Source organism: Rhinatrema bivittatum, chromosome 6 (assembly GCF_901001135.1).
Source record: "Rhinatrema bivittatum chromosome 6, aRhiBiv1.1, whole genome shotgun sequence".
Lineage (NCBI taxonomy): Eukaryota > Metazoa > Chordata > Amphibia > Gymnophiona > Rhinatrematidae > Rhinatrema > Rhinatrema bivittatum.
In genome coordinates this window covers 305,499,661-305,516,524 of record NC_042620.1, presented here as the reverse complement: position 1 = coordinate 305,516,524, position 16,864 = coordinate 305,499,661, and the positions used below count along the sequence as shown (strand labels likewise).

Below are 16,864 nucleotides of genomic sequence, written 5' to 3'. Positions count from 1 at the left end.
CACAGGGTGGGGGAAGCAAAGCGTAAGGATTTGAGTTGCAAAGCTGACTCCCAGGTTTCCTTACATGCAATGGGTTACTGGTTAGGGCAATATCCGGATAGGAGGGTTGCTAGTTTTTTATACGAGGGGTTCAGTAAAGGTTTTGTTATTCCATATATGGGACCAGGAAAAGGGGCAGGGGGTAAGAATGCAAGGTCAGCAAGCACACATGCAGCTGTGGCTAGGGAGAAAATTAGAGCAGAAGTTAAGTTGGGGCGGGTGGCAGGGCAGTTTGGATTGCAGCCATATGTAAATATGCATTTGTCTCCAGTGGCAGACAGCAATATTTAATTTAGATTTGGTATTATGTGATCATTAGAAGTAGTAAATGATTATATTTTGTATGTATTAAATTTTTTTTTAGAATTATATGCTTTTAAATTTTAATATCTCCTGAAGTTTGTATTTGCAAATGAAATTTAGCAAATGCTATTTTCAGTAAATTTCTTCAGGGGGTGAGAACAGGTATGATTCTCCCTTGAAGCTAATAATGCAAAGGTGGGTTGCAATGTAATTATGTTTTGTAGAAAAAAAACCTGATAGTTGAAAGCCTTACATTGCACTTGTTAGCAAGAGCAGCGTTCTAAGAAGAACACTGTGGGATAATTTTGTTGCTTGCCATGAACAGCACAGAAAAACTTTGACCTGCGGTGAATCTGCCGAAGCAAGTTATTATACTAAGCTTCTTCCCAGTCCCCATCAGGTGGAATCTGCTGTACCGAATGCAAATGCTAGGTGACGTAATCAAAGAGGGAATGTGCCTACCGTGGGATGAAGGATTGAGACCGGATATTCTTGCACATGCTCAGTGGCTCACGTCTGCTGCTGCTGAGGCCAGGGAGGACGGAAGGAACTGGCTGCACTATGGCATTCTCCAAACACTTAGCGGACAAGCAGCTACAAGTGTGACAAGCAAAGCCGTGCCGGTGCTTGTGAGTGAAAGGCTGAGCTGCCCGTGCGAAAGGACTCACTGCTGAGACGTGAGCAAGTCTGGCAGGAGCTGCCCCTGTGTGCATTCTGGGCACCTCCACTCTTTGGCTGAGAACTTTAAGAACTTTTAAAACGTGAACAAACATTTATTTAATATTTCTGAAAGCATTTTGTCAACCAAACTCCTGTGGAAATAGAGCCGGAGCGGATTTGGGAGCGTGTCAGCCCGTTGTTTTAAGTTTGTCAATTGGATGTATAAGGACTGTGCATGTGTTCTACATTTTTGGTATCACCGAAAAGTTAATTTTTTTTTTTTTTAATGTCACTAAAGAGAAAACTGGCAAGGCACAACTAGGCTGAACGTTTTACTAAAACATATCATTGATTAAGGACACTTCTGTGAGTAGTTTTTACACTGAAGGAAAACAGTAACAGCAACTGTAGCCCACAGGAGACTTCTTGCCTTGTTTGTAACCGGTGGTGTGTGCCAGCATGGAGAATCAGCAGGCTGCGGGGGGTGAAGACCTCTCCGGTGCCAGGGGTGCGGACAGGAACAGCAAAAGGAAGGCGAATGAGCCGGAAGACAGCAAAAACAAGCCAAAGCTGGTGAGTTGGTCTCCAGCTCCTGCAGAACTGGGCTGACAGGAGAAGGGCGTGGTTATATGGCTGGGGCAGGACCTGAGAGGTGTGGTTGCTGCGTTCGGCTTGACCAGCTAAAAAAATCTGGGTACGTGCGGGATGAAGAGGCCCAGGCATTGTAGGAGAAGTTACTGAGGCCATTGTTGTCAATAGCATCCCTGTAATATTCTTCTCTCTGAAGGATGGATGAATGACAGCAGGTATTAGGAAGGATGGTGAATCCAACTCAGAAACAGGCCTTTGCTGGGAGCTTTCAAAGGAGTGTTACTGACAGTTAAATGCTTAGGAGGTAAATTTTCAAAGGAGTTATATGTGTAAAAGTAGTTATATTGTAGAAATTTTCAAAAAACAATGTATGTGCATAAAACCTTTTAATCATCAACTCTGTCAAGTGGGTTTTCGAAGAAGTAATGCACATAAAAGTAGCAACTTTCAAAAGTTCATATATGCATGTGAAATATTTTAAAAATGACCTGCTCAGTGTGTAACAGTCATGTAAAATTATTCATCACTGCCAGAAGTTGTTGTGTGAAAATAAGACCTTTGGCATTTTCCTGTCTGAAATTATTTTCTTTAAATTACATACACACATAATTACTGCAGAGTGACACAATCATACAAAGCTTACAGTGTTCTTCTTGCAACTGATTTAAATGGACATCATTGTATTGTCATAGTTCAAAAAAGAGCACCTACAGCTAAGTTTTATTCTAGAAACTGTGTGGGTGATTTAAAAAAATAACTAGTCATCTGAGCAAACAGCACTAAAGAGTAGTTGCATGTAGATGACATGCAGGCTTCATTGTTATGAATTAACTTTTACAGTCAGAGGATGGCTTTTCACTCTGCAGCAAATCCTACCTAACATCCAGAAAAATGTGCAGTCACATTGCTCAGTATCAAATAAATTAGATCCTGAAGGGTGTGAGAAGAGGCACCCATCTTTCTCTTTCTCTGTTCCATTCCTGTCTCCTATTAACATGACATAGCTATCTAAAGTATGCTCCAATACAAATGTTGTTCTGGATTTCTCAATGTGAATTTTCCATTATCTTTGGGAGGGGGGAACTTGAGCAGTTTTTATACTGGAGCAAAGGTTCCCTGTAGTTTGTGAAGTGCAGCATTACCACAACATGGCAATGGTCTAAATTTATTTTTCTATTTTTTTTTTCATGAAGATGAAAGTGCATTCTAGTTCAGTGCCTACTCCAGTGACTCTATATGGTATTGAAGCATTTGGTGGAAAGTAATATTTGAAATCCAAACATCATCATAGTAGTGTTTTATTGTGTTTTTTTGTTGTTTTTTTTTTCCTCAATGTAATATTTGAACTTGGAACTAGTAGCAGTGGACAGTGCTTTGGGTATTTCTGTGTTTCTAATTTGCTTTGTTATCCTTTATCTTGTGTGACCTGCTTGTTGGTTTTCTGCAGCCAACTTTTAGGTTTGGGGAGAAGTGGATGAGGGATCATTTGATTCTTTTGAAGGTAAAGATAAACTGAAAGATGGTAATGGTGAATGGAGATATTCTCTTTTACTAAACACAAACCAGCCAACAACAAACAAACAAAATTGCATAACACTAAATAGGATTTATGAAGTAAACGAAAATTTTATTAATTCCATAGAGGCTGAGTTCAGAGAAACAAGAATTGAGGCGGTTGGAAAAATTATATTAACTTTTCAAATTGCCACTGCTCTGTTCTTGTGTGTGGCCCAGGTATGGGCGTTTTCCCTGTCTGACTATTTTATATTTATATTTTCAACACAACTCGAGAGACAAAGGGAGTAGCCTGGCATTTTCCTAATAGCGAAGCAGCAGCCTCGACCAGTTGGTAGACTTGCCTAGCATCACCTACTCCTAAGCTTTTTCTCATTTCCTTGCTTATGACTTTCTTTTTTTTCTTAGTAATTTCTAAAAAAGATTTATGTTCTTCCTTATATAAATTATAGCAGTGTTTCCCAATCTTTTCAAGCCCAAGGCACACCTACATTAAAAAAAAATATTTATCATGGGGCACATCAGCTTCCATGGAGAGGGCTCATATGGCCAAAAGAACATCAAGGGAAGCATTGAAGGCCCCACCAGTTTATTTTCCAAATTTTAAAAGTGAGGCTGAGGTGCAGAATATGAATCCATTATGATGGACCAGCTTTCACTATATACAAGTGCAAAATAAGAGAGTCGGTGTGGTGCGGGCCGCCAGCTCAGTTAGTATATTTTGGCTGCTGCTTGTGCCTTCCAGAGCTTTTCACTGCAGCTTCGCCCAGCACTCAGGTCAAGTCACATTCAGTGTTCACTTTTCCCATCTCACTCAGCCTGGGGATAGGATAGAGGCTGGAAGCACTCAAAGGAGAAGGCTCAGATCAGGGAAGATAAGGAGATGCTGTGTACAATGTATGCTGCACAAAGCAGAGCCCAACTATCTGTGCCCTGCATGCTGTCCATTAATTACCAAACTCTGAGGAAGACTAGGCATGCACGTTGTTGGAAAGGAAGTCCTATACCAGTGATGGCCAACCTTTTGCGCTCAGTGTGTCAAAATTCATAAAAAAAACGAGCATAACTCGGGTGGTGTGTCACTTCTAGAAAAATCCATAATTTTGTGATATTTGTAGCTCTAATATTAATAACAAAAAGTTATAATTTTAATATATGTTCTGTATTTATTAATAAAGCAAAAACAAATAATTCTTTACCTTACCTGCTTAGTGACTTTTTTGTTGCTGAATTTCATTGGCTAAATCTTCAATTAAAACACTCTCTCCCCCTCCACCACGCCCCCCCCCCCCCCACACAAATTCTTACTCCCCTGGATTTTCTCATACACACTCATGCTCTCACACTCACTGGCTCCCACACACAGTCGATGCACACACACACACAGACAGACAGACACACACACACACACACCCCCATTCATTTTCACACCACTCCCGCTCCATCCTCCAGGCAGGCTCCCATTCATTTTCACACCACTCCCGCTCCATCCTCCAGGCAGGCACCCATTCATTTTCACACCACTCCCGCTCCATCCTCCAGGCAGGCACCCACGCATTCACACACATACACCCCCATGCAGAGTCCCATTCATTCACATGCACACACTAAAGGCAGAACCCCTCTCTTTTGCCAGCAACCTCAGAACCTCTCTCATTCCTCTGCTGCCACTGTCACTGCTGCCGCATGGCTATTGGGGAGATGCTGATTGCTGCTACTGACACTGAAGCCCATTCTGCTGCCTCCTCTGTGCAGGCCCCGTGGGCTTCCACTTTCTCCATGCTGATCTAGTACATTGCGAGATCCGCATAGAGAAAGTGATATTCTTGCACATTCCCAAAGATTACATGTGCCAATCAGTAAAAAGTAATTTTTTTTTTTTTTACCTTTGCTGTCTGATCTTCGTTTTCTAATTGGTTGGTCACAGGCTTTTTTTCCCACCTTCCCTTTCTTATTTTTTCCCACCTTCCCTTTCTTATTTTTTTTGCCAATTCCTTTTATATTGTCTTTTTTTCTTTCTTTTCTCTCCATCTTCTTCCCTCAAACACACAGGTTCTCATTCTCACATGCATTTCTCTCTCTCTCACACACACACACACACACACACAGGCTCTCACTGTCACATGCTCTCTCTCATACAATCATTCATACACACAGTCTCTCACTGGCACATGCTGTCTGACTCACACACACAGGCTCTCACTCCCACATGCTGCCTTGCTCAAGCACATGCCGTCTCTGCAAACATTCAGGTCCTCACTCTCACACACAATCTCTCAACTCATCTCATACACGCACACACACACACACCCTCTACAGACCCTCAGCCTCTCTCACCTCTGGGCCTCCTCTTCGCGGGTCACCGCAGGATGGGCTCTGCAGCGGCCCTGATCTTCTCGGGCCGCAGCGGCCCTGCTACCAGGCCTCTTCCTCTTCTCGGGCCGCTGCGACTTGGGATTCGCGGCTGCCCGTAAACGCAAGCGCTGCTCCTCTTCTGCACACGCCGATGCTTCACCTCCTTCCAGCCCACGTTGCTCCGGCAACGTTTACTTCCGGGGCCGCACAGGCAGGAAGGAGGAGGAGCATCAGCGCGTTTAAACATGATCTTTTTCTTCGGGCCGCGGCTCTGCCTATTTGCCTGTCGCTGAGCCCGGGGGCATTGGGGGGGGTGGAGGGGTCTGGAGGGGGGGGATACTAAAAAAGTAGTTTTAAAGGATCGGCGCAGCCGATTAAAAAAAAAAAAAAAAAAAAAAAAAAGGCTCGGCACAGCCGATTAAAAAAGATTCCCGATAGTCCACGAAACGCTGCGCGTGTCAGCAAAAAGTCTCGGCGTGTCACCTCTGACACGCGTGTCATAGGTTAGCCATCACTGTCCTATACATTTAAGAGCAGAGCCTGGACTTTCCTATGGCACACCTGATCAAGTCTGAAGGCACACTAGTTGGAAAACCACTGAATTATAGAAACACAGAATATGATGGTGGCTAAGGACCATAATGCACATCTGGTCTGTCTTCCCCCTTCTCTTTAACTATCCTATGCCTTTTTGAATTCAGTTACTGTTTTCTCCATCACCTCCACTGGGAGATCACCACTTTATTTGTAAAGAAATATTTCTTAATGCTACTCCTCTCATGACTGCTTGTTCTAGAATTTCCTTTCCACTTAGGTTTACTTCTTGAGTATTTTGGATGATTTTGAAGTATACATATTTAGGTCCTTAAGTTTCATCTCATACAGCTTTTGGTGCAGACCCTGCACCATTTTGGTAGCCCTTCTCTGGTTTGCTTCCAATTCTGTACTGTTACAGAGGCACAGCCTTCAGATTTGCACACAGTACTCCAGGAGAAGGTATTCTCCTGTGTAGAGGCATTTTCACTTCCTTTTTTCTACCGGTGATGCCTCTTCCTGTTCATTCTAGCAGTTCTCTGGCTGTAGCCACCACCCCATTGTGCTGTTTTGCTCCTTTGGATTATCATGAATGATCACACCAATGTCTTTCATGGCTAGTGCACATCGTTCTTGTAGCCCTCCCACCCCCATTACATACTGCTCCCTCAGATTTCTGTATCTGAAATGTGACCATACTTTTTTTTGCATTGAATCTTTGTTACCAAGCACTGTTTAAACTGCACATCTAGAGTGAGTATTTCAGATTGTAGTATCATCTGCAAAAAGACAAACATTTACTGTTACACCCTCTGCCATATTGTTCACAAAAATATTGAACAAAACCGCGCCCATGACTGAACCCTGAGGCATTCCACTAATCAACTTTCTATCCTTAGAGTGAACTCTATTTAACACTATCCTCTGTCTACCCTGCAACCAGTTTCAAATACAGTGAATCATCTTGGTGTCTACGCCCATTCTACTCATTAAATTAATTTACAGTATAAGTAAAGTTCAGGCACCCACTTTGGATTTTGATTATATATATAAGTGCCATAAATAGGACATCTCTCTGAATTCAGTGCTTGGTCCTTAATCTGCCTGACTCATTTTGCTGTTCCTAAGCAGTGAATGATGTGGATCTATTAAACTTTTTATTTATTTATTTATTTATTTTGTTTGTGGTTGAAGAGGCTGTCTTCCATCATACATATCTAGTTCATTAAAGTATTTTTTATTTCTGGAATTGTTTATAAGCGTATAAAGGTTCAAATATATATGAAGATTTTGAGGGGATTGTTTGGTCTTATTTTATAATAGGGCTTCTGATTTTAGGTGTTTAACTGGAAAATTAATTAGGGTTCTTTGGGGATTTAAAAATCAGTGATTTATTGGTGTTTTTTGCAGAGCGGGTACCTTTTTTTGGTTGAATCAAATACATACATTTGTTCAGCTGAGGAGTTGTTAGTGTGGAAAAGGCACAAAAACAAAGTGGAGGATCCAGAATGCACAAAGAAGAGAGGGGAGGTGTTCAGATATTTATCTAATAAACGCTTATCAGTTTTACATCTGGGCTATATTATCAGGATTTATCAATTAAAACCTAAAATCAGAAGCCCTAATTATAATGAATGGTGGATGATTAAGGATAAGGTTTATCAGATTGAAGTCCTATATCGTGGTAATATGATTACAAGAAATTAAGCTAAAATGCTCAATGCTTTTGAGATCTTACCAATCTTCCACCTATTTCTGCTGATACTATCAATCTATGGGATGCACCCTACTTACAGGTGAATGCTTGGATTAAGAACCAGCTTTAGGATCGCACATCTTTAGTTATCACTCTAGAACAGATCTGTGAAATCATGCAATACTGATAGAAAAGTCTGTCTTGGATCATGTAATATTCTGCTATAATGCCTTTGTAGTTATTCATTTTCATATCTTCATTAATAGCAAGGTAAATTTTAACATTGCTTGTGGATATTACTACTTCTGCTTATCATTACTGTGGCATTAATAAACATACTCAGTGCTGTACGAATACACATAAGACAGTCCCTTCTTTCAACAACTTACAGTCAAGACAAACAAAACAAATGAGAGATTTCAGAATTTATTATATAAATGATTAAATCCAAAAAAGGCTATGATTAGAAGAACGTAATTTAAAAGCAGCCTCAAAAGCTGGCTTTTTAGGATGAATTTGAATAAAGCCAGAAAGGGAGCATGACGCACCAACTCAGGAAGCCTAGCAAAGTGTATAGGGCATGCAAGTGCAAAGTGTGGAGTCTGAAATTGGCAATGGAGGGGTATAGATAAGTGTGAATTACCAATTGAAGACAAGAAAAAGGAGAGGGAGCAGTAGGGAGGAGTTTAAGTGAATGCACTTTTAGGTGAATAAGAGAATGTTTAACTATATGTGGAAATGGATAAAAAGCCAATGTGGTGATGAGGGGTTATGTGAGCTTAGCAATTGTGATGGAAGATAAGTCATGCAGCTGAATTTTGAATAGATTGTACCGGAGAGAGATGGCTCAATGGGAAACCTGTGAGGAGCAGGTTGCAGCCTAAGCAGTGGATGATGAGAGAGTGGATAAGCATTTTGGTACTGTGTTCAGAAAGGAAGGGATGGGTGTTTTGATGATATTGAAAAAGAAACGTATTAGCAGTCTTTGGATGTTTGTAGAGAAGGAGAGAGAGAGAGATGATCTCACGGTTACAGGACTGAGGGGACTGGATGAACTAGTGGTGTAGGGTTGCTAAGTGTGAAGGCTATCAGATGATGGTCAGAGAGGAAAAGAACTGAGATGGGAAGAGTCTGAGAGGTAGCAGTTGAAAGGCTAAGCAAGATATTGGCCATGATGAGCAAGGGTGTATTAGAGCAGATTTGGAGATCAAATGAGGAGGTTAAAGCAAAGAGCTTTGACGCATGAGTCCATCTGTCATTGGCATGGAAATTAAAGTCCCCAAGAAGGGGAACATGGTTCAGGGAAGAAGGAAAGCCAGAAGTCAGTCAGTTAGAAAGGAGAAGGAGACTTATCAGAGGGCTGATAAAGGACAGCTAGAGAGGTAATGGGATGAATAGGCAGATGAAGTGGGCCTCAAAGAAGAGGAGTGTGACTGAAATAGGATTGAATTCTACAGAAGGGGAAGAGAAGCAGTCTAACACTGCCATCCCAGCCTACTGTGCAAGGTGTATGGGATAACTTCAATGACCAGGCAGCAATGAAAGCAGAATTCCTGCAGGAAAAAAAAGTGAGAAGATGAAGAGTGTATGTGTGAGAGAGAGAGAGGTATTGAATGTATATACAGCCTTTTTGAAAAAATGAGCCAGCATTACACAAAAAACACGAAAAATGGGGGAAAGAGGGTGGAAGGGAGAATAGATAAGATTGGAGGAGTTGGGGAGTGATGTACGCAGAAGGGGTGAGTTTGCTTGTAGGGTTAGGATTGGTATCTCCAGTTGAGAGGAGGAATAGGAGAATACAGACAATAGAAGAGGAGGTGTGATGAGAATGAAATGCTCTCAGGGTTAGTGGAGCAATTGGATGAGAGGAATAAAATTTTGAAGTTCAACAGCAGCAGACAAGCCAACAGAAGAACTGGTGAAATGAAGAATGTGGGTAATAGGTATAGCGGATTTCATGTTCATAGTGGTTTGAAGTATGGAATAAGATTGAGAAGGATTAGTATTAAGAAGACAAAATGTATCAGGGCCATAGGAAACAAATTCTACTGACTTGATGCAATTTGCTTTCTGGCCTGCTGCTAGGAGTATGGGGCGGCAGCAGCCCAGGTGGATTGTGGGGATCTGCTGAATTAACCAGTAAGACAGCTGGGAGAAGTGTGCAGATGAGCTACAATCTCACTAGGCCATTGCTGGTTGCTACAAGGAGTAGAGCAGCTCGGGTGGGTTGTGGTGACTCATTCCGGCAGCTGGGAGGAGTGTACAGATAGCGGCAATCTCCCCAGTAAGTGACACACTGCAGGAGAGCAGCCCAGCCTAGGTAGATTGTGGTGACCTGCAGATTGAAGCAGCTAGTGAAAGTATGCAGAACTGTAACCTCCTCAATCCATACCTGTGCTACGCTGAGAGAGAAAGTCAGGTGTGAGAGAGTTAAACATCATGCAAGACAAATTAATTCTGCTTACATTGTCAGAACATTTAAGTGCTGGTTATGTTGATGAGACAGAAATAGTAAATTAATCAGCAAGAGTTTTATAATATGGCACTTGGGAGTATGATTTGAGAAAGCACTTCACCTAGGGGCATTAGAGCAGAAGCAAATTATCCATTAGGTGTGGCAAACCACAACAACACTACACACAGGTGAATCTTGTTTAATGGGAAAACTTTTTTTTTTCTCCACATGTATTTCTTGCACTCTGCTATAGTTGCAATGTCATAATTTTGCTTTGAAAATGAGCCTGTACAATAAATAGCTAGTTCCTATAATGGAATCACCTATTTCATGTTGCTGAGCCTGTACAATAAATACCTAGTTCCTATAATGGAATCACCTATTTCATGTTGCTAATTTTGTCTGAGCAGATTAAAACTGTACAGATAAATCAACTGCTGTACAGTGTCAGCAGCTAAGTTTGCCGCAGCCTGTTATGTTTGAATGGGGCAATGATTTTCCTTTAAACAAGCACATGTTTTGAGTTTGTCTCTGCTGTTAACCCAGAGGTCACCTTTTAAAGTATTATATTTGCTGTTGGATGAGTTGCTTTGTATTTAGCTGTTTTGTTTTTTTTAACCATTTAATAATTTGGTGGTTATGACAGAGTGATTATGATATGAAATCATTTTGGCGACTGGTTTGTTGAATATTATGTTCCTGAAGAGCGAGAAAAATATGTGTGCCTATATTGGAAAGGGGTGGGAATTTGCACAGGTTTTGAAATGTGAGCAGTAGGTGCTAATCATCAAGGCTTCAGCTGAAGTTTAAACTCTGAAGTTTAGCTCAACTTTATTTCTAATGGATTTTTCTCTACTCGGGGGGGGGGGGCTCTGTGCTGTTCCTCCTTTCACTTAGTGACATTTTTGAGCTCAATTACCTTTGAGCTCAAAAACTTACTTTATTTCATACATATATTTGGCATTGCTTATATTTATATTTATTGATACGTTAAACAGTTAAACTGCTTTATATAAAATATTATATTTCTTTATTTATTGCCAGTTAAACAATTATTACTTTATTTAGCACTATGTTAAATTGTCAACCAGTTAAATTGTCAACCAGTTATACTTTTTCATATGTTCCTCGGTTCCATGTAAAGCTCCGCCCTCTGTTGAGCAGTTCTTCTTTTTATGTAAACCGGATTGATTTGTAGTCCCTACAAGAACTTCGGTATATAAAAATTAAAAATAAATAAATAAATAAATAAATAGGGTATGATAGCAGATGATGAAGACCAAAATGGTCCTTTCCAGTCTGCCCTACAAATTGTTTAGGGTTGTAACTTCCTCTGTGTTCAGGTTACCCCAGCACATTCTGCTTAGGCTTGTAATATGCTTTTGACTACCAAATGAGAGAGCTTAAATGGGATGGGAAGAATAGGTAGCAGTGCTCCAAAAATGAGCAGATAGCATTTCTACAGGACCTTAACTATACAGCAAGAGCCCCTCTTCTACCAGCAGTCTGTGTTCGGCCTGCTTTTTGTACAGTTTGGGGGAGGGGGTATATTATTTTCAAAAGCCGTTTACCTGTTGAAAGAGCTTTTTGCCCAGGTAAAAGGGTTGACTGAAAATTGCCCTCCCTGTGTGCAGGTAAAACTATGCATGGGGGATCATTAAGGTGCGTATTTTTACCCATGGGAAAAGTAGGTGGAATCCATGGCAAGGTTAGGTTGGGGAACGGAGCAATGCATGTAGTTTTGGCCTTTCAAAACTACGTACCTTGTTTTTTCAGGGAAAAAAAATATATGTAGGAAAAGAAATTGCATGCCTCTGCGGGTACTTTGTCCTTGGGGAGTTTTCTTTGGGGAAAATACGCATTTCAATCTAAACTACCTGCAGACGTTTTGCAGGGCTCCACATGGTTTTTGAAAATCACCCCCTCTATGTCCAAAGCCTGTGAGCCTAAATGAAACTTTGTCATAAATCTGTTATGAACCACAAAAACCAGTAGACTCTCTTGTGTTATAACGGATTTTAACAGAACACTTTTAGACGAAATGATGAAACTTGGGAGGGTGTCTTAATATATCGAAGATGGCCTAGGCATTTCCTGTTCACATAGGCTCTAATTATAACAATCTGTTTCTTCTTCCTGATAGTTTACAAAAAAAAAGCCTCTAAAGCAGTGTTCTGGTTGAAGATTTATTTTTTCTCCTTTATTCACAGGCATTACACTGGCATAGATTTTTATCTGTTTCTTTCAAGCTCTGATTCACACAGCATACAATAGAAAAGACAAGTTTTAAGTTGTTAAAGGAAATATTGTTGAAGTTTTTGTTGACTTTTGAACCAGTTGAGCTGTTCAGTCTTGTATTGCATGATAGTTTGTCTGTTTTTGTACAGTACAGTATCTTAATCGGAGATGTACAGATAATCAGAGCATGAACTCTAACCAGGCAAATTTCAGCTATGTTGGAATTGGATGGAGTTTTGCAGTCTTCTTCCAAGTCTATAGAATTTTTCCCAGCAGATTTGGGGGAGAAGTAGTTTTGAAGAAATGGCATGGATTTGCCAGTTCATGGAAATCTGTATTGGATTAGCCTGATGCAGATTTATGAAAATGTACTCGGAAACTGACGGTGATTCGCAGAAATATGCATCATATTTTGTACAGAAAATCCATTGCTTAGTTGAAGTCTTGAAATTCTTGCAGGATCATGGAACAGAATTAAAAAAAAAACAAAAAAAAACACTTTATTTTCTTGACTGGCAAATCTGGGAAGGGAAACAGCAAAGCATCTTCATTTCTGATCTTTGTCCTAAAGATGATAAAAGTTAATAAATTGATTATATACTCTCTCAGATAATGGAAGGACCAGGGGGGCACTCCATGAAGTTAGTAAGTAGCATATTTGAAACAAATCGAGGAAAGATCTTTTCATTCAGTGCAGTTGAGCTCTGAGTTCAATGCCAGAGGATGTGGTTGCTGCAGTTAGTGTAACTGAGTTTAAAAAAACAAAAGGTTTGGATATTTTCCTAGAGAGAAAATCCATAAACTGCTATTAATTGATGAGCAATGGTAGCTTGTGATGTGTTTGGATACTTGCCAGGTACTTGTGACTTGGTTGGCCGCTGTTGGAGGCAGGATGCTGGGCTTGATGGACCCTTGCTCTGACCAGTATGGCATATCTTATGTTCTTAAGCAGATTGCCAATCGCTTGTTCAGTGCAATTGCCAATTTCACTGATCAATGGAGTGGCATTCACGTGAGGCATGACTGGCTATGCGTGAATTGCATAGAGCTGCTCTGCAACGACGGGGTACATCTCTGATATGAGACAGGACCTGTTCTTGAACAATTTGAAGTGTGCTAATCACAGAGTGTTATTGGACTCCTAGTCATTGGCCGCAGTTGTGTTGGGGGAGGGCCCCTGAAAAGCCGTCTGGCTATGGGTCGCATGGTGGTGGTACCCTAGCTGGGAGGGGGACCACCAGTTGGAGGCAGTGCACAGTACATGGTATACCTAATTTGATGCGATGGGCTGGCTGTTGCCAGGGCCCGCTGGCCCCGGTGCAGCGGCAGACCGGATGCTCCCCCATCCTTTGGGGCAGTCACCTTGCTTGGACGTGGCAGGTGACCGGAATGGCCTGTGATTACCTCCCAGAAGGTAGGGCCTTGGTTGCAGTGGGCCCTGGGCTGGAGGTGGCGTGCTGCCTGCACCAAAAGGGAACGCCATGTTAGTTTATCCACGTTACAGCTCGGGTACACAGTTGTGTTGTACACTGTCGTTGTTGTAATAAAGTTGTGGCCAGTTTACTCCACATATGGTCTCTCTGGTATTCTGTATACGTGTCTCCCCTCCTCCTCCTTTCCTGGTGACAGACTGTCGTGACTGCATTCTTTGGAATGAAAGCAGTAGTACAGGTCATGTGACCTGGCATCTACCAGCCCTCAAAGAAATAAAATTGTGTGGGGTTTTTTTTGTTTTTTTTTTTAGCAATCAACATTACGGGTATGGTGGGCGATAAGGGCTATTTATTTGGTTTAATTATATACCCTCCTCTTCCTCAAACAACACATTTCACCCAGAGTAGTTTACAAAAAATGCAATACAATTCATTAATAAAATGCAGTGAAAGATCACAATCTAAAATATTTATGGATAAAATAATATAGTAGGTCTTCCCTTTTAAAGCATGGGCAGAGATGTTCCCCTTCCTTTCTTGAGGGAATGATGAAGCTGAGGAGTACTTTGTGAGCCCTCTGGGAACAGAGAAATAACTACAGAACCTGAATGTAATCCGCTTTGAAGTGGCTGAAAGGCAGAATCTAAATCCAATCAATCAATAAACAAATATATTTTAAACCCCAAGTCGCTAGTGCACGGGCTCCCTAAGTGTAATTGTGGCAGTGCTCCAGTGAATATAGAGTTATTTTTTGCTTTGTAGCACAGTGCAGCAAACACTTGAGAGAGGGCACAGTCCCTTTACACTGTACAGCAAATGAAGGCTAAAAAGTTTTTTTTTAAACCAGTAAAGCAGTTATTAGCTTAGGTATAAAATAAATGCACATAGACAACATGAACTTTTATAACTCACATCAAAACAGAGATGCTTTATGAGTATTTTACATTGCAGAAATTCAGATATCTGAAAAGTAAAAATGCACAAGAGATCTTTTTCCAAGGAAAGAATGATCTAGAGCAGTGGTTCTCAACCGGTGTGCCACGACAGTGTGTCGCCAAGCACATGCAGGTGTGTCGCCACACTTCCCGGGCCCCTGCTGACCCAGCTGCTCCCCCTACCTGAGCAAGATGGGTCCTACACCTGGGCTTAAAATGCTGAAATGTGGCAGGAGTCAGCGGCACCGGCATGCTCTCTTCTTCCCCCCCCCCCCCCCCCCGCGGCCCGGAAGAGGAAGTGGTGAGCAGCGGGTGCGTGCGCGGGAAGAAGAGACCTTGCTAGTGCGCTCGGCATCGGCTCGAAGAAAAGAAAGTGAGGCGCGGTCTGAAGAATGAGCAGTGCGGCTCAGAGAAAAACGAGGAATGTCATCAACCCCCGTGGTCGATGGGACTCCTTGCTCCGTGAGGGCTGAAAATGAAGTAGATTGCTGCTGCCTTTAGGGTTAGAAGTGGAGGAGGCTGCTGCTGCTGCCACTAGTTCAGGGAGGGGGGAGAGTGAGTGAATGAGCATATGTGTTTGAAATCCTGTGTGTGTATGAGTGAGAGAGCATGTATGTGAATGATTGAGAGCCTGTATGTGTGTGATTGAGAGCTGGTTTAGGTGAGGGAGCATGTGACTATGTGATTTGAGAGCCTGTGTGTAAATGAGAGAATGAAAGAGCATGTTTGTAAGCATGTGAATGAGAGTCTGTGTGTGAGAAAAGGACAGCAGGTATGTATGTGTGTGATTGAAAGCCTGAAAAGATAGACAGCATGTGTAAATGTGTAATTAAGAGCCTATATAAGTGAGAGAGAAAAAGCATGTATATATGTGACCCAGTGTGAGAGAGAGAGAGGAGAAAGTTGCAAGCAAACCACCCCTCCTCCTGCTAATTCAAAACAATCTCAGGGCACCTGTATATAAAATGTTCCCAGGTATGCTGTGCAAAACATTTTTTGTATCCTCATCTGCTATTTTAAAATATTTTATTGGTATCTAGAAATTTTTGATATGAGTTTTTAACTGTTTTGAAATAATCTGTTCTTTTTGTTAGTATGCTTTTACTGCTACTGACTTTATATTTCTTGATTTGTTTTATAAGGATGGGTGATGTTTCTTTTTTTCCTTTGTTGCACTGCATACAGAGACCCTGGCTTGTTGCAGTTTCCAATTCAGTTTTTGTCTGCATGCTTCTAGTTATGCGTTTTGGTCTCTTTATTCCTTGTTAGGTGAGGGTCAGCACATGATTCAGGTGAGGTTCTCTGCTGGCGTGTAGTTTCTGTGTAGGGCTCTATAGCAGCCTGACTTGGTCTGTTTTCCTAATAGGAGATTTATTGGTGTCTTATGGCCTGGTGTAATATTTTCAGTGTTGCCTTTTCTTAGGTAAGGTGGTTACTGTTAAGTTCTGGAAATTGGTGCTGTTTTGGTGTGGGAAGTTTACCGTTTATGCAATTTCTGTTCAGGCAGAATACGTATCTTTTCCTTGTGTCATTCTTAACAATAAAAATAATACTGGACCTTTATTTTTTTATTTCCGCCATAAATTGTAATGAGCAGTGTGTCACACATGTGAGCGTGGTCTGTCACGATGGGGAAAAAGGTTGAGAACCACTGATCTAGATCAAGAAATCACATTGAGGCTCCAATGTTATATACTTGGCAACAACATCAGAAAATACTTATTCACAGAAAGGGTGGTGCATGCATGGAATGGCCCCCCAGGGGAGGTGCAGGAAACAAAAAAAAAAAAAAAAAAATTAAACCAAGAGATTACAGCTAGAGATCCCTCTGTGCTATAGAAGTGAGGGGAAAGCCAGAGAACAAGTGAGGTCTATGGAACTGCACCAGGAAGCAAATTGGGCAGACTGGATGGGCCTTTTTATTATCTAACATCATCTTCTGTTTCTTTGTATATGTATATCTGCTTGAACTTTTAAGTAAGGCAAAAATGTAGACAACGTATAGGTCTGAGGATTTTTTAAAGCTAATTTTAACAGAAACAGAACAATTTCATTTTTGAAATGAAAATTTGATGTTAGATGGTGTCGGTTCAGCTTGGCCAACTTTTTG

At 41.3% G+C, this 16,864-nt stretch overlaps 1 protein-coding gene across 1 annotated transcript in view; it reads left to right on the top strand.

Moving 5' to 3' along the window:
• Positions 1–805: 805 nt before the first annotated feature.
• DIAPH2 (diaphanous related formin 2) overlaps positions 806–16,864 on the top strand; it is a 2,404,298-nt gene continuing 2,388,239 nt past the window's right edge. Inside the window, exon 1 of the mRNA XM_029607438.1 lies at positions 806–1,575. Coding sequence (XP_029463298.1) covers positions 1,462–1,575 — 114 coding nt within the window. The 5' untranslated portion in view covers positions 806–1,461. The remainder of the gene's footprint in view (positions 1,576–16,864) is intronic.